Genomic DNA, 17,883 nt, shown 5'->3' with positions numbered 1-17,883 from the left:
AATGAAAGTTTCCACCACAGGAAAATGGGTTTGGAGTCCAGCACTTCAGTGCTCTGTGTCTTTCCCTTCGTTCTGGAGGGTGAGAAGCTCCACTGTCTCTCCTGGCTGCACAACAAGGCTGAAGTCATTCGTGTCCACAAAACACCATAAGGTCTGCACACTGGAAGATGCTACTCGAGAATTGCCAATAATGTTTAGTCAAAAAAGAGAAAAAAAAATGGAGCTAGTTCTGGCTTTGTTTCCCAGCATTTCAATTCCATTCATTTATTTTGAGCAAATTGTTTTAAAATTCATTGTAAACTGCCCGAGTTACAGAGCACAAACTTATCCCCATGGGGATGAGTAAACTGTCCCATGGATCCCATGGGGGCGAGGAGTAAGGAGGTTTTCTTGGCAGGGACGCATCCAGAAGTTATGGAGAGCTTCTGTCAGAGTGCTGAGCTCTCTCTGAAGGAATTCTTCTGCCTGAGGAGGGGGCATGAGATGGGAAAGGGAGAGAAGAGAGCTGAAGGCTGGAGAAGAAGAGGAGAGGAGGAAAGCTGGGGAGAGCAAGGCGGTGTGAGCTGGGACCTGCAGAGCACCGCGCTGTTTGTCATCCCGCTGCTCCACGCGTTCCGCAGGATCCCCAGTGAGAGGGCAAACAAGGTTAAAGGACTGAGCAGCCCGTGGGGTTTATTAGCCACTACGCCTGCTTGCTGAGGCTTCTGCCAGTGCCCTGCAGGAGCCATATGGCCGGACAGGACCGCAGGCAGTGGCTCCATCCGCTGTTCCGTGCAGAAGAGGGAAGACAGCCCCACCCTCGCTGCATATCTGCTCTTAAATCCTGCTGATGGAGGTCCTCCTGCAGATCCCGTTCCAGAACATCCCCACCCTGTGCCTGGAAGACCTTTCTGAACTCTTCGATCTTCTTTGCTGCAAATTAAGCCAATTTATTTTTTCCTTTACGCGGTGGATGTGCTACGCTGCAGACAACCATCCCTCCCGTAATAGCTTCTTGCAAATGGGGTTTGTAATATTCCACTGAAGCTTTCTCTTTTTATCTACAGCTCTGAGCGCCAGTGCTCTGTAATACATATGCACTAAGGAAGGATTGCTTCAGTGTCCTCAGACACAGCTTTACCAACCCTGAACTGAGCAGCCCAGTAGGTCAGGGAGAGGGGACCAACGCCGAGCAGCCGCAGGTGCAAGGACCAGCCCCCCTTGCTCTCCGAGGGGACATTTTTCGGGCTGATTTGTCACTGATACTGCGAAGAGGCGAGGAGTGGATGGAAAACACATTGCTTAAAGTTCCTCACACTGCCCCAAACAGCGGGGTTGCTGCCGAGAAAGAAATCGTTGATGCTTTGTAACATCACATCGGCTGTTTTCGCAGGAATATTGTGGGTTGCAGAGCCATGAGGTAAGGCACTAGAAGAACACAGTGACTAAGTTTCCTGGAACAAATGAAGCACTGGCTTTCCGAAGTATGTGAACTTGCATAGCATAACAAAACAGGGATCTCTGTTCTCTAAACACAGTGGATATGTTCTGTGCTGGCAGATTTTCTAACTGGAAGGGGAAATCTTGGAGAGCTTTGCTGTTGACGATTCATGTTTAAGATAAAACACACATTTTTTAATAGCAAGAATAATAAGTCACCGCAGTAGACTAGCCAATGCCGTAGTAAATCCTTTGGCACCCTGGGACTGGAAGAGCTCTTTCTGCTCTTTCTCAGATGCAAATTATTGAGCTCTGCAGGATCACTGGATGAAACCTAGGACCCCCAATCTCTATTTCAGATTATGAAATAACACAGTCTCTTCTAATTAGTAAACTATGGCCATGCGTTGAATTAAACGCAGTCACGCAAATGTTTCACGTGCCAATACAATGTATGTTTTCATTTTCATGGGCTTTTTAATCATGTTCCATGGGCTTTACTTAGTGCTAGACGCTGCCCTTCCTTACCAACATCAATTAGAGGCCCAAATGTGATGTGTTGTCTGCTTTCTCGGAAGAGGAGAAATAGCTTTTTTTTCTGTAGCATATCTGTAGAAATCAACCGAGTCTTTTGGAAATTCCCTTGGGGAACTGCCCCCTTCCCAGCAGTGGCCTTCAGAGTTTACCAAGCACATTTACCCAGACGAAGCTGAGCTTGTGCAATAGGATGGCATGCACGCTTGCATTCTTTTTCCCTGCTTCCTTGTAACTTCTCAACCCACTGGCCAATTTCCACCCAGTTTCACAGAAGGGAAGCACTCGCTACGACGCCAGTTCCTGCCTTCTTGTTGCTCACTGGCATCCGTGCAGGGGAACGAAGCTCTGCTGCTGCTCAGCACCGCGGGGATGACCGCTGGGTGAGTTTCATATTCGCTACACACCAGAATCCACATGAAGGCGTTAAGGACGGCCCCGAGAGAGAGCTGCCAGAGCCTGCACTGGGTTGGGTGCAGCAGCCCAGCTGGGTGCCACCCGCAAGCCCCAGTGCTTCTCCTTCCTCCAGGCTTGTGGTTAGCACAGCAGCTTGCTCGCCCCAGCCTGACCACAGCCGTGCAACGCGCCCTCCTCCGCAGCAAAGCCCCCGGCTGCCAGTCCTCCTGGCTCCTCTTTGCCCCTGTTTTAGGACAAATGGCTCTTAAACAGCTGATATTTAAAAGGGGGTTTATTGCCAAGTCTCAAAGCTCGTTACAAGCAGGAGCCAAAGTGCTGCCTTCCCTCTGGCTGCGGCAGCTGCTTCTCAGAGAGTCATCCACGTTTGCTTGCTTGCAAGCTCACTTCCTTCCTGTCACAAATGTAACCTGGTGGCACGGCCTGAAGCACAGCCTCACGCCCCAGCGCTCCATGCCCACAGGGTTGCCAGGCACAAGAAGGCAGCCTTAGTGCAGCCAGAAATCAGGTGTTTAAGGGGAGAAACAAAAAAGTGCGTGGTGGCAGGATGTATGCTGAAGATGGGAGGTGCTGCAGGAGGTCAGAGCAAAGGCTTAAGAGGCCAGGATCCCGTCTCGGACTGTGACCAGCACTGCCATTTGCAGAGGAGCATCTAGAAGCACTCCAGAGGGCAGCTACAAGGTAGCCCACCCTCCTGCCTTAGGCAGAGCCCAGCTTATGACCAGAATGAGAAGAACAAAGTGGGAAAACTGCAGAAGCAACGTGATCCGTTGTTTTCTGGGAAGTCCGGGTGAATCAGGCTTAGGGCTGAGCTAGACGTTTTAGGATGAAACTGCTAACCCTATTAGAAAAAAAGAGTTAAAAAGTCTCCAACGGAATGTTTTCAGCAGTAGAGTTACCAGGTGCTATGGAGATCCCACTTAAGTTATACCTATTTACAAGAAATAATACAAATCTGGTAAGTTCTGTTAGTACAGCAAAAACCGTCATTAGCTGTAGCTTGTAAAATGATTTAATGTGCTCATTTCCTAACAGATAGGGTTGTTTGGTGTTTTTTGTTCTGTTAAGATTCCTACCGATGGGTATTCAGTAAAATGTCAGACATTTATTCATTAGAATATCCAGTATTATATAAAAATATACAGTAAATATAAGCACATCCTGGAGGTCTGGCTGTAACAGATAGGGATGTCTCGGTATCTTCATCAGCTCTTTGCCAGACGGTACCCACAGAACACACTGCCACCAGAAACACCCGTGAGAGCAGAAGCATTTGTATGTGCATTAGGGGACTGACCTTCCCATAAATTACCTCCATTCTCATGAGTTTTCAGTTCCAGGCTTTGATTTGCCCATCCTGGAGGTCAGGACTGGCTTGCACCTGGGGATATGAACCTGCACCCGGAGTTTGCCCCGGTTCATGTGTCTTCCTGTTAGTGTGATCTCCTTTTCCCCATCTGGTTTCTCTCTTGTTACAGACCTGCATCCTGCAAACGCCTGCCTGCTCTCTGAAGCTGATGTCCCTCGACTTCCAGTGCGCACCAGGTTCTGACAGCTCACATTCATACCACACAGTGTTCGGTAAACAAAAGTGCACATGCAGAAAAATACATTTAGATAGCAGATAGGCACAGAGTATTGTCTATATGATTAGCCCTTGTCCTAAAAATATCTGGAAGGCAAGTAAGACCCACGGTTCACATTCAATCTACAGCAGCAAATCACACAGATCCAGAGTTTCCTCCAGGCTGTGTGCCTGGCAGTGGGCTTAGGACGTAGGAATCTTTGTCTCAACGCAAAGCTTTTGTGGCACCTGAGCCCTGAGTGTCTGACTGTGTAGAACCTCCCACGTGAGAGAATCAGAAGTGATTTTCCATGCATTGTCTACAGCTGTCCTGAGAGGGGGAGAGACCACCCTGGCTGCTTGAATCCAAATCAGAAGATATGGAAGCATCAGCTCTAGTCACTCGCTACCTGTCCTGATGGCTCTGGGTGGTGAAAACCAGGATATTTGGAAGCCCAAAGACAACATTTCTCTGCTCAGATCTGAAGAGCACGTGGGCTAGCCTAAGAAGAGGTGCAGATGAAGCTTCACTGGGCTGCTGCAAAGGGAGGTGTTTGCAGCCCACTGCAGCCTTGTGGAACCTGGGGAATTACACAAAGAATAACAGAAGAAAAGTGCTGACAGTGAGAGAAAAAAGATAAGGTAGCGCGTCACTCCTTAAAACCAGTCTGGAAAAATCATCCTTTTCTGTGCTTCCAGAGTCTGGCTTAAGCAAAGGAGAAGCCCTTCAGGATGTCATACGATTCTCCTGAGAGCAAATATTATAGGGAACAGGAGAGAGGACTCAGCTCAGGTACAGCACTGTACAGCAGCGGTGCAAAGACAGGATTTTATCACAACTTTAATCACTAGAAACCATGGGAATTGTGATTGCTTTCAGCAGGTGGGCGGGGGAGCTGTGGGAATTGTGCCAGAGCCTCCTGCAACACTTTCCTCAGCCCCTTACGTAGCAATGCTTTTTTTATTTTCATATACTTAAGCCGCAGGGACCAGCCCCAAAGTTGTGCGCGCAAAATGCCTTTCCCTCTGTACTCCAGTTGCAGATGCCTGTGCCAAACCGTGGCTCTCAGGCTAGCCAGGACACAGCAGGTAGAAACCTGCTGAATAGGACGAGGGATCTCACCCAGGCCGGCTGCCTGATATGCCTGCTCCTATCAGTTAGCATCCCAACAACGGGGAGCCAACAGCTAAGGGAACATCCTTAACAAATGAGCTTCTTAAGGACAGGCTCTCCTGGGAAGACCCTGGGCATCTCCTGGACACAAGCTCTCAAAACGTCTGGCTAATCGTTCCCAATTTACAAAGTGGGGATTCAGAGTTACCAGGTAGGTATGGTCCTTAAAAATGAGCGTGTTGTGCTGCTGCAACACGCTGCTTCCAAGGCCAAGTGTAACCTGCTCTGAATCCTTGCCTCAGTTTCCCTGTTAATGAAACAGGAACAATTAATACGTGCCTGGCAATGATGCATTGAAACCTGCACTCATTTACACAGGGCTTAGCCCACCTAAAGCGTTGCCTGGCCAGACTCAGAAGAGTGCCTAGGTCTGAGGACACTCCTCGTAGCCAGGAGCTGGCCAGTTTTGCTTGCCTCTGCGTGCGGTCACTAACTGTGGATGTGGTTTTACGAGCATCCTCGGAGAAGTTTAAGCCATTTATCCTTACATTCCTAGATGTCACTGGGCCAGGTGCTCCAGGAAACCTTGCCAGCAAGTGTATAAACAAAGTAAAATGTTCTCTGACTGGATTTATCTTTAAATGATTGAAGTGGGAAAACCGGATAGGTGCCAGTGTAATCTGGTATCTGCTTGTAAATACAGACAGATGGGGGCTTTTGCTAGAGAAACCTTTCTGCTTCTTTCAAAATCCTGACTCGGTTTGACTACCAGAAATTTTTAAGGCCTGATCCATTGATTTGAAAGTACTTTGGACCAAGTCCCTAAAAACCATTCACATTTTTGAAGCTGTCCTGTAACCTTCTGCTGTGCTGAGAGGATTAGAACCGGACTGGTACGTACAGCATGAAGAAAGAGGGGAAGAGGCTATAACTGAGAGCTCAGTTCTGTCCCATAAACATGGTGCATGCACAGCAAAACACCACCTCTTGAACACTGGCCTAGCAACGGTACAAATCATAAATGGCAAACGTTTAGCCTTGATTTCGAAAACCAAGCTTCTTGGAAGAGTGTGTCAGGGAGCACTTCTCCTATAGAGAGTCACTAGATCCTTTTGCTTTTCTTTCTGTTTCTGTGTTGCTTCTTTTTTCAGTTCTCCAAGACCTTTGATTTCTTGCAAGACTTGCGTAGCTTGCCGAAGTTGTTCTACTGCCTCGTTGAGTAATGTCTCTGCCATCACTGGGGGTCCGTTCCCCTCCTGGACCTGCTCCAGCCCCCCACGTAAAACCTTCTGCAGAAGTTTTTCTGCCTTTTCCCTTTCGCTCGCAACTTTCTCCTCCATTTTAGCTAAGCAGTGATGGGAATCCTTGGGGAGACTTTGGCCTGGAAGTGCTGTCTGGGTATTTTTGGAATCTGACAGCAAGTCTCCCAGAGACGAACTGCGAAGTTTGAGGCCCGAAGTGTTTTCTACGGAGGTTTTCCCCTCGATAGTTTCTTTTACACTCTCCTGGCCTGTTTCTGCAGCTAAGGAACTTGGTGTCTGTTCTGCTGAACTTTGCTGTTCCTTCTCAGCCAAGCTTGTCCCGTTTTCTTCTTTAGGTTCAGCTGTTGGGGATGTGGACTCTGCTACTTCGCTGCCTTCGACGCCGTTCACCGGGTGCTCGGAGCTGCCAGACCCCAGATCTTCCAAGCCCCCAGCTTCCAGGTTGCCGTGGCTGGAGTTCATAGTGGCTAGCATCTTTTCTGACAGGATCTTAGGAGGAGGAGCAGGGGGCTTTGTAACATCTGCAGCAGCAGTCTCAGCAGGGCTGTCTTTGCTACCGTCTCCTGATGATTTCAAGTCTTCTGTGTTTTCAAGTTCAGACACCGGTTGGTCCCAAGCCACTTTTAGCTTGTCTGGCACGTTCTTGGGAAGAGGAACTGGAGGTTTTGATGTGCCCTTGCTGCTGAGCTCAGCAAGTTTCTCTCTGTTCTCCTCACCTGGCGCCTTGGATTCTTCCACATTCTCCTCTCTGCTTACAGAGTCCTCTTCCTTGGCATTTACATTGTCCTTTGATGCTAAGCCTTCCTTAAGCTTCTGATCTGGAGGCAGAGGCGTTTTGTGTTCCTGGTCAGAAACGCTGTTCTCTGCATCTTGGCTTTCTTTTGTGCCCGTGGGTTTTGTAGGCGGCATGGGTGGCTTTGGAGTTTCTTTCTGAGGTGGCAAATTGTCACTTTCGCTGATAGTGGAGTCAAAGGTGGGTGGTCCATTGTCTACCATATCCAGATCTAGCCTCAGAATACCATCTGACGTAGACTTGGCAGCCTGAAACACAAGAGGGAACTTTTTCAATTTCTATTCCATCAATCCTTTAACTTCAAGGAATTGCTATGGATACAGCGGTATAAACACTCGCGGCATAAAACTGAAGCTGAAAGGCGAAGGCAGGGGATTACTGCTTCACACATCCACCCCCTATTTATACTTACATCTGTCAAAACTGCCAGGAGAATCTGACTGATTGCAGAAATGGTGCTCTCAAGAGCAGCTGCTTCTACAGCTCAAGAGCAATCTACGGAGCTTCTCCTGTGCAGCATCACCCCGAGCCCCCCTCTAACAGCACTGCATTCATCTGCTAAGTGAAAGCCAGTGAGATCTGCTGTGCCAGAATTTAATGAGCTGGGATAATCGTGAGTCCCAAACACTTCACCCGACAAAGCAGGAAGCAGGGTCAGCTCACGTACGCTGCGGCAAATCTCGAAAGCATCAAATGGAGCACCCCCGTCCCTCTGCACAGCCCCGTTTTTCCTCCAGACCAGCATGTTCTGTGACTGCCGTGAGCGTTTTTGCTGCTGAGTTATTTTCCGCCTGACAGCGTAGCGACTTGCACAAGAATAACAAAGCCAATAGCCACAAGCAGTCAAGAATGAGGACCAAAGCACAGAATTATTTTTTTTTTACTACTTCCTTTGAGCAGACCATCTCAAAACGTGCTCCACCATAACCTTAGCTTCTTTGTTCTCCTCTTGGTGCTGCGCTCTCAGCTCTGCACAACCTGAATCCTTCATCATGGGTAGCTGTATCTCCCTACCCCTTTCATTTACAGATGGTTTCCCCAAAGCTGCTTTCCAGACTGCCCTATTTCCACTTGAATAAGTAAAACAAATTGATCTTTGGATGGTCAGCATGTGTTGAGGCCACTTGAGCAGGGATGCTCTTGCAAGACCGTTGCCTTCTGCTCGCTCCCTTCAGCCTGATTTCACCGCTGCCTCGCTGGGGCCAAGCCTCAGCCCATCAGACCTTCAAACCACAGGCTGCATGCAAACCTCTCGAGCAGGGGAGGGATATCCTAAAAAGGGTGGACGCGGTAAACACGCTACAGGGTGTGAGCTCGGCACCCTGGGGGGAGAAATGCGATGGCAGTTCCTGTGTGAGGGCCCCAGCTGCAGCTCCGGGCAGCCTCCTGCAGTGCAGAGAGTTTAGGTGAAGCCTCTTTTGCCTTTCCAGCCCCTAAGACACACAGAGGGAAGCTGCATCCTGGCTGCTTGGCCCTGACCCCTCCTCACCTGGCCTGCTTTGGCACTGAAAAAAAAATCCTCTCATTTCCTTCACAGCGCTGCAGCCACCTGTGACACCCATCTTTCTGCAGGCTCTGTCCTCCCCCTTTCCCCTCATTCCTACTTTTGAATTTGCAAGCCGGTTTCCCCCAGATTTGGCCAAAAGTGAGAGCTCTTGCAGATATCTGAAGTGTCTCATGAAAACAGTGAGCTGGCTTCCTGCCTTACTGAACCCGTTCTAGGCATCAGAGAATCTACACAGCGTTGCTTCTCCAGCTTCTGTCGGGTTTTGTTCTGCTGTTTTCTGGAGGGATAGATGGGAACCTGGGATCCATCCCCGTGCATTTCTCTAGAAGAGACACTCTCCCTCCATTTCTATGCAAAGTTAAAACTCTTGGGGCATCTCATTTCCTGCAGTAGGGTCATCTGAGAGCTGCGCAGACACATAACTCAGAGCCTGGGAAGTGTGAAGTAAGAAGGTTTGATTTAAAAACCTTCGTTGCTTTAGATTAATGGCCTCCTAACATATCTGTCTGTGGAAGCTTATTCGTAAATCACAGGAATCCCGCATTAATAAGAACTTCTCCCATAGAAATGAACCACAGGTTTATTCTGTGGTGCTCTTTCTTTCCTTCTTTTTTTAAGTGACAGACCCAGAAAATCAGTTACGAGTAGACAAGCTAGTCTATAAAGCTGCCTGGGAGAATAATGTATTCTGGTTCAGACCGAAGGAAGGGTTTGTAAACCCGAAAGCTTGTCTGCTTTTTCCAGTTAGTTTAATAAAAAATACTGCTTCTCTCCACAGACCACGCAGTTCTTGGGCCGGCAGACCATTGTGGCTACAAAAATCATCACTTCTCAGAAAATAAATATAGGAGCTTCAGTCTCTTCTGATTAAAGTGAAACCGTAATGGCTCTCACCAGACAGCGCAGCGGCTCGTGAGGTATGGAAAGCTAAATATATCGTAACACGTTGCAGCAGCTACAGATCTATGGGAACCCGGAGGGTTGCTAAAGAGGTGCTGGCACCGTCTTTCCCAGGGGAAGCTGTTTGCCTTGTGAGCTTTCTCCGGGCACCTGGGTTTTCCCTGGGGGTTTGCTGGTGGCTGGATGGAGCAGCCTGCTGTGCAGCTCGTGCTGATCCCAGCTGGGAGATGGCTCAGTCCCCAGGCAGGGCACCTACCTCCTTCAGGTGGCTTCTCGTGGGTGGCCGGCGACCTTGGGTCATCTTCACTCTGTCCCGAGTTACATGGTCCAAGGAAAGGCTCTCGTCTACTTTCACCTTTAAAAGGGGGAACGGGAGGGAGAGAGGAACAAAAAGAGGTATTAGCTTCTTATGAGCCGTCTAAAAGGTGGTGTTGGCACACAGAAAGGGACGCAGCGTTGGGATCCAGGATGATTTTTGAATATTCCACCATTACAATCTTAGCCTCAGACCTTAGGTACAGTTTGCCTGCAAAGCCCTGCACATACGTGATGGACATTTAAGGCACCGATCCCCTGCGTTTATCCAAAAGGCACTCCAGATCAAAGCATCCAACCTTCAGGTCCACAATCACTAACCCTTTCTCTGCTGAAAGGGCAGGACAGAGAAGGGCACCAGCGGGCTTTGTTGTCCCCACCCCAGCCTGGGCTCGGAACAGCTCCTGCGTGTGGCAGAGCACGGCACCGAAATTGCTGTTGCCATCTCGGAGGTGAAAGCCCATTAATAACCGTGACCCGACGGTGAACTGTATCAGCAGTTCTTCCTAATAGACCTTCCCTTGTACGGCTCTAATGACTGCAGGAAGCTGAATAGAAGGTGTGAGCAGTGACCTGGATTAATTGCAACTGTAGCTGAATTAACAAATTCATTTCCCGGCATCAGAGTAGAAATCCACTGGAAGACCCAACCCCATCGCAGGTATTTCTCACTGTCTGCCACCCTCCTGAGGCTGGGGACAGGCATCCCATGGGCAGCAGAGCCTCTAAAGCCAGCCCAGGCACTCTGAGGTTGTCCTCAGCGTGGTGGCAGGGGTGGCAGTGCTGGGTTGAGGCATGGGCAGCCAGGAAGGGCTGTCGTGCAGCTCTCCTCTCTTGGCAGCTCTCCCACGTTCTGCTGGCCACAGCTGAGGGTTGGAGCCAGTGTGGAGGATGGTGAAAGGTCAGCACGGTTTGCTGCCCTTCAGACCACAAGGCTGTCCTGTAAGAAAAGCTGGTGAGGGTGAAAGAAGGGTTTAAAAGGAAAAATTGGGTCCCAATCCCTGGTTGATACAGCAGGACGCTTCTACAGCTTTCAGTGGAGCTGCTCCAAGCCTGACCCATCAGCTTGTGCCTAGCCTGTGCAGCAACACTTTAAATCCGAGGTCTGATGCTAATTGGAATGAAGGAGAATTAAAAGCTGTCTGTCTCTGTGCATCCAGGTCCTCCTAAGGAGCAGAACCTCCAGATGAAGACCCCAGACCCCACCACGCCGTGCCGGGCTTTGCTGCCCACTGCCGTGCCCCTCCGGGCAGCTCAGGGATGGCGTCAGGTCTCCAGCAAGGGCTGAGCAGCGCCGTGTTACAGGACATCTCATCTCCCACCCGCTGTAACGTGAGAGCAGGCCTGGCTGCTCAGCTCTCTGCTGCTCCACTTTGTAACGTCCTCCCTGCTGCTCCCAGCTGCCAGCAAAAACCTGATGCTGGATGTCATTTACCCAGGCAAAAAAGGAGCACGTCCCAGCCTCTCCTCCAGCTTTTGCCTTGTAAAAGCAAAGACCAAGCTCTCAGGGTTTAAATTCTCTAGCACCACACTGACAGGGCTCAGCCCTTGACTTTTACTCACTGCTTTGGTTTCCTCTGCTCGACACATCTTGCTGATTTCTTAGTCTCCTAGCTACCCTGCCCAGCTCTTGTGTGATTCCCGTGGCGGTGGTTTTGTGCACTTCCTTTCGGTTACAGAAACAACTGCAGAATTGTTACTGCTCTTTCAGTTTGCTTTGGGGCTGATCACACACGAAAGGGGAGCTGAGCAAGGTTAGTCAGGCTCTGGGATGTGCGATTTTCATCCTTGCCTCTGCACATCAGGAGGAGAGGAGGACTGGGGCGTGCAGGTGCTGGGGCCAGCTGAGAGGCAGGCAGGAGAGCAGCCGGGCTGAGGAGCCACGGAGTAACTTTCCACTGGACTCCAGACTGGAGGCAGAATAGCTGCTGGACTGAGTCACTGCAGATTTTTCCAGTCTTGAAGACTGGGCTATGTCCTAACCAAACACCTCAATTTCCAGGCTGCTTGGTGCTGAGAATCACGACACTGAGGGGAGACGAGTCCTTACTGGCTTGGTGCTGCAGCTGCTTCTGTGCCCCAGCGGCTTCCTCCAGGACAGGGGAACATCAGAGCATTTGTTGGGCTGATCCAAAACCCCCTGAAGCCCCCAGACCATCTTCCACTAACTTTGGTGAGCTCTGGTGTCCCCTGGGCCTACCAGTGAGACATTAGCTGTCAGCAGCACAGAGCATGCCTCTGGCACACATCTACTCACCGTGCTGCCCCTGCATCTAACCCTGCCAGAAGAGAAGGGAAAGCAGCAAGAGGCAGAAGGGCTCCAACACTTCTCTGCATGTTCTAGCTTCTTGGGCTGAGAATTGGAGGGACTAAAAGCTCCTAGCCCGTGGGGATGCAGCTTGGTCTGCCCTGCATACCAGCTGTGAATGGGCTTTCTCTTTCCTTTGACCATGCCTGGCATGCAGCGTGGGGTCTCAGGCAAGTTCTCTTCCTAGCTCGAAAAGCAGTGAATGAGAACTGACACAGAAATACTGGGGTTGAAAACTGTTTCTCTTACCTCATCAAATACTTTGTTTTTGCCTCTATTGATCCCTTCATTAAGAGCTTTTATCCACGATTCCTTTTCTTCCAAAGTCGGAGCTTGAAATTTGATATCATGAACCTGCAAAAGTGGAGAGAGAATTTTGCCTAAGCGTTTCTCGTCAAGAACAGAGAGGCAGCTTTCTGCTCTCTGTATATCCCTTCAGCTTTTATTTAACATCCAGTTCCAACCTGTGTTTAAACTACAGATTCCTTTGCGCTTTGGCAAGCATTTCGCATCACAGCTCCCACGAACAGAATTTTGTTATGCTGAACTGTTTGTTGCTCTAGTTTTATTTTTGCCGCTAATAAATACAGAAATAAGAAAGTGAGAGTTTTTTACTTCTGCAAAACGCGTGGAGGAGGTCTTATGGCAGCATAAATTTGTACAGGGAATGGTCAAACCGTGCGTAGTGAATCAGATTGAAAGTCCAACTTGTTTTGTGGTAGTTCAAAGGCAATAAAGTACTTTATCCTCAACTTCCCCACAGGCTGCGAGAAGAGAGCAGTAGGAAACCTGCATGCTGCGGGCTCTGCCCGCTTCCCTGTTCCTGCAGCTCTGCAGAACAGAAGCGATACAGGAATCCAGGGCCCTGGCTTCAGCTGCGTGTGGACGGGATGCAGCACGAGGGCGGCGTAAGTGAACAAAATTACCGTATCTTTTTCCGTTTGCAAATGAAAAAATAAAGCAGCAGACACCACAGACAGAAAATTTCTGGGGTTTGAACGGTACTGTGTAGCTTTGCCCCAAAAGTACCCTTCAGGTGAGAGAAACACCATCTTCACGTTACAAGTGGCAGACTGGCTTGGATCCAAATAGCCCCATGGTGTGCCTTCACCTGCTCTGTGCAGGCACACGGGTAGACTCTTGTGCTAAAGAACATCACGCGAGTGGCAAAATCAAGCACTCAAAAATTAGACAATCCCGAAGTCACCTCGGCAGCCTGAACTCAGCCGTGCTGCACAAGTTCCTCGTATCACCAGCCCTAATGACAGGGGAGGTGCTCTTACTGATCAATGTGTCTTACTGAGTGCACTCTGCTCAAGCCCTGCCCTGAAGACACAATTACTGATTCTGTTGATGATCTCTTCTTTGCTGCTTATCACTACAATATCTGTGGGCTTCACAAATAACTTTTCAGAGCAATTAGCAATTTTCACAGATGAGGTGAGCAGCTACGGACAGGCTCATCCAAAACACATACTGGAAGGGTCTCATTTGTGTTGTTTTTTTTTTTTTTTTCAGGTATTTAACATGCTACAGCTATCCAACATCTTTGCACTGCCTTCAAGAGCAATGCCTCAGCCTTTTTGTAAATCAGGCCCCACATTCTGGAATCACAAGAGGGTCAGAACCTCCGGACTGTGTAAAATGAGGGAGACAAAGCTAAGGGTGACTGACAGCTGAATGCTTTTAGCAGCTTCCTGTTTTGTTTATGGTACAACAAAGTGGCCACTGTTTTGGGTCTCAACAACTTAAATCTTACATACCTATGCTCTGGACATCCCTACTGGGATGCTCTCCTGACCAAAGCAGCAGCATCAGAAATTCTGCAGAGCTAAAGCTTCAGCTCCTTACATCCAGCCCTGCTATTCTGCTAGAAACCTACTGCCCTTCCTTTCTGCATTTATTGCTCACTTCAGTGCCACAGTTTTGCACCTGCACGTCACAACGACAAGGTGCAGCACCCTCACAAACAGCATGGCCAGCAGGGAGTTAAGCAGCAATTTTGGGGAAGTGCATTTGTTTGATTAGTTTGCACGTAAGGTGATTGGGGCCACACGTCTTCCTAAGAGCCCAGAGGAGAGGTTAGGGCCTGCACCACAGCGCTCTGCAAAAAGAGCTCTTTGTCTAGGGCACAGGAGGATCATGCTAACCGGGGAACCTAAGGGAAGGCAAGGCTCCAAAACACAGTGACAGCCAGGTTTTGTTTTAGCCCAAGCAGGCCTGGTTTTGTGTGTGCTTAAAAACTTTTTTGTTTGGAAACGATTTTGCCCCAAAGCTTTGTGATTACAAAAGCTTATGAGAAAGCTCCACTTGTGAGCAGCTGAGCTGTCACACTGCCTGGCAAAGACCTGGCAGCCCACACTGGGGTTTAGAAAGCTTCGTACATGTTGTTCAAGGGAAGGATTCCTGCCTCACTTCAAGCTTCCTATTCTAATGCCACTTTCTGTGCCTCATTCTCGGCCCCGGACAAAAGCTGCTGGCCTCCCAGAGCTGGGACTGTGACTAAGTGCTGGTGTCAGCTAGCAGCTGAGCAGCAGGGCAGAGCGAGTGCTCTGGGGGCTGTTCGTCAGCAGTGAGAAGCTGAAGTCTCCCTCCAGCCTGCACCTTTTAATGCTAACCACTTGCTGCAGCCACCTAATGCAGACCCAGCAACAGCATGGGGAGGGGGATGCACGGGAAGATGCTCCCAAGGCAGCAGAACGAGCCTTCTTCAAGAACGTTTTTCTCCTTTTTAGCCCAATATCCACCCGTATGAAGGAAAAGGCAGGTTGCTGGGGCTCCGAGGCTGGCACTCGTGATGCTGCCAGACAGAGCCTTATTGTTCTCGCAGTCCCTTGCGTGTCTGCATCCCTCTGTGGCTCGTGTCCTCCACCGCAGGCACAGGGGAGGAGGCTAACCCACGGGGGGGTGGAAGCTCGTGTTAAAACCCAGAAGACACAGGAACAAGCTGGAGGAGTTGTTCTCAGTTCTGCCTGCCGCTGTAGCACTGGTGGGAGATCCCCAGCTCCTCCACAGAGAAGGAACAAATGAATTGACTTTGTATTTTTACTTTTCTGAGTATTGACAGGTATCAGAGGATACACCCCTGCACAGCTTTAAGCAGCGTCTGATCTCCAGCAGCACTTTCAGGTGGGGACTCGGTGACACCAAACCTAAAGGCAGAGGGCAGCCGGCAGGGCAGCACATCTGCTCTCCTGCCTGCTGAAGCCAGCTGAACCTGAGTCATGAACAACAGCCTGGTGTGCCAGGAAAAGCTGTCGTGGCTGACCCTACTGTGATAGCCACCATTGTGAGCCACGAATACAGGGTACGTAATTTACTGTAAGTCAGCGCGGAGCACGGCACGGCCAGCCAGCTCCTGCTGAATCACTGCCTGGATGTCATGCAACAAAAGAGGCTCCCACTCCGGCCACTGCCTGTAATGACAGCGAGCACGTTCCCTGACTGCTCCACCTCTCCTCGGAGACATCAGTCAGCCTGCAGGAGGGGAGACCCTGGTGGCTACGCTCACCCTGCCTTTTAGGGAGTAGAAGTGCTCCCAGGGCCATCCCATTGTGCTTTCACTAAGTGAAAAGCTGCAGTTTAAGACATTTACCAATAACAGTTCAGTTTTTCCACTCGTTGCCAGCCAGTCGCAGAGGTGGGTGACAGAAACCCCCAATTTCTCAGCCATTTCAGTGCAAAGCTTCAACTGCCAGCGGGTCAGGGATAAACTGGACTGCGAACTGCCTGCGACCTGCTGGCTGAGGTGCAGGAACGTGATCCCTTCTGCTGCCTTTTGGCACCGGGTGGTCACCTCCAGCAGATGCCAGAGCACAGCTGGGTCAGCAGCTATCAAGAACACGCCAGAGTCCGTCTGCCAGATGTGAGGTCACCTCCTGCCTTCTCCTGCATTTATTTGGGTCCTTGTCAGGTTGGATCACAGAAGGAAAAACAAAAGCAAAGGGACTGTCAGGAGATCCTCATGTTTGTTTTTTTTTTTTTGCAGCTGAACCAAGAGCTGCCTCAGCACTGGGAATAACGCAGCGCCTCTGCCAAACTCTGCCAAACTTGGACTCCCAGAGCACTGGGCAAACGTGCTTCACTGCAATCTCTTACAGCTTCCAGATCCAGGCCCCTCCAAAGTTGACGAAGGGAAAAATAAGCAGTGAAAGTTTCCAGCCCTGAGCGCAGGTGCTGAGCTGGTGCCTGGCAGCGCTGGGTAAGGACGTGGTAAGCTGCAGCACTTGCTGGCGCACTCTCCCTTGCTACCAGTCTCTTTCTTGCCATTCCTCCCCGTAGCTGAAGGCTCTCAGACCTGCTGAACACCAGCCTCGTGCCAATCTCTGTAGTCTCCAGGCAGTTTACACTGCTCTTTGCATCGTGAGTACATTTTAAAGCCTCCAAGCCAAGGTTGCTGCCCTTTCTTACAAGTTCTCTGCTCAGCTCTCCGTATCCAACAATTTTCATCCAACTGCTGCGGGTGGCACAAAGCATTTGAGATTGCTAAGCAGAATGGGTCTTTTGCTCACTTCCAGCTTCCTTTGCTGAAGAATCGAAGCTCAGGGCAGCACTTTGTTTCACTTCCACACATGGAGCTGACCAGTGCAGGCGTGTGACATGCTCATATTGTCATGGCTTAAGAAAAATGTCATCCTTGTGACTAGAGCAAGCAGAATCTCGGGTGCTGCCATCAAAGATCAGTGTTTAGCAAGGCAACTTATTTATTCGGGTGCAACTCTTACTGCAGAGTATTTTTAACTGCCCAATTTAATAAAAGCAGAGCTATACTGGGCACAGGCCCTTCAGACACTGGAGAGGGGTTGAACAGTTTCTGTTTTACTCTTTGCTCTTTGCAAGTGTCCTCTGCTCTTCAGAAATGTCACATCAGAGATGTAAACCTGGATTCCCCTACAGCTAACCGAGGGTCCTTGCTTTCACCAGGGAACCTTCTGTCTGTGCACGGAAACATAAATGACTTTTCCCAGCTTACTCACTTACTTTCTGCATTCTCTGGCATTGTGCTCAGGACAGGGGGCAAAGAAACAGCAAGATCTGGAAGGGCTTGGCAAGCCACTCCGTAGGGTGTCCGAAAATTGCAGTGCACACTGCAGCTGGCAGCAAGTCTCCCAAAAGGAAAACGTTCGGCAGACATCTATTGCCACAGCTGCAGTTTCAAAACAGAAGAAGGCCACTTGTGTACATTGGCCTCCTAATGGAAGCTTGTTCTAACATCTGCAGAAGTATGTTGTGTGTCAACACCCGCACCAGATTCCCAGCCAAAAGCAGGGCGGGAGGGAGTAACAAACAGGGAACTTTTCACTTATAAAAGCCCTCCTTTTCACCAAAAGAGCCTTATAAAAAGTGGCCTCTATCTAGGTCTCCATTTAATCACTGGCATGAAAGCCAGGGGAGCTGTAAACTTGCCAGCATACCAAAAGGGTGAATTTTCCCTTTCGATGCAGAATTTGGGCATAGTTTTCTCCTAGCAAGAAATGAAAGGTTTAAGAACAGGTCTCACGCCCTTTGTTGGTTCATTCAGCAGAGCAGAAACACATGCAGCTACTACACAATTTGCCGAAGTAATATCCTTGCAAATAATGAAAATAATTCCTACTGTGCTGCCCATCTGTGAGCACACACAAGCTGTTCCTAGCCTCCCTGGGAGTAGGTGTGCACACACAGAGTAGCCAGAGGGATTCAGCAGGGGCAGTTGTGGTGGTTCGGGCACCCTCCAGAAAACACACCAAGCCTGCCAGGGCTAGGCACTTTCG

General features: G+C 49.7%; 1 protein-coding gene and 1 long non-coding RNA gene across 2 annotated transcripts in view; one reads left to right on the top strand and one right to left on the bottom strand.

Moving 5' to 3' along the window:
- The window catches only part of LOC309882335, a 24,393-nt gene extending 12,021 nt beyond the window's left edge, over nucleotides 1-12,372 (top strand). Inside the window, exons 3-4 of the long non-coding RNA XR_014318271.1 lie at nucleotides 9,386-9,524; nucleotides 10,983-12,372. This is a non-coding gene — a long non-coding RNA (uncharacterized lncRNA). The remainder of the gene's footprint in view (nucleotides 1-9,385; nucleotides 9,525-10,982) is intronic.
- PLEKHO2 (pleckstrin homology domain containing O2) overlaps nucleotides 3,364-17,883 on the bottom strand; it is a 27,377-nt gene continuing 12,857 nt past the window's right edge. The window contains exons 4-6 of the mRNA XM_082769309.1: nucleotides 12,380-12,484; nucleotides 9,764-9,862; nucleotides 3,364-7,348 (exon numbers count right to left, since the gene is read on the bottom strand). Coding sequence (XP_082625435.1) covers nucleotides 6,119-7,348; nucleotides 9,764-9,862; nucleotides 12,380-12,484 — 1,434 coding nt within the window. The 3' untranslated portion in view covers nucleotides 3,364-6,118. The remainder of the gene's footprint in view (nucleotides 7,349-9,763; nucleotides 9,863-12,379; nucleotides 12,485-17,883) is intronic.

This window comes from Aythya marila, assembly GCF_965140915.1.
Source record: "Aythya marila genome assembly, chromosome: 11".
Taxonomy (NCBI): domain Eukaryota; kingdom Metazoa; phylum Chordata; class Aves; order Anseriformes; family Anatidae; genus Aythya; species Aythya marila.
Note: the sequence above shows the minus strand (reverse complement) of the source record. Positions and strands in the feature narration are given on the sequence as shown.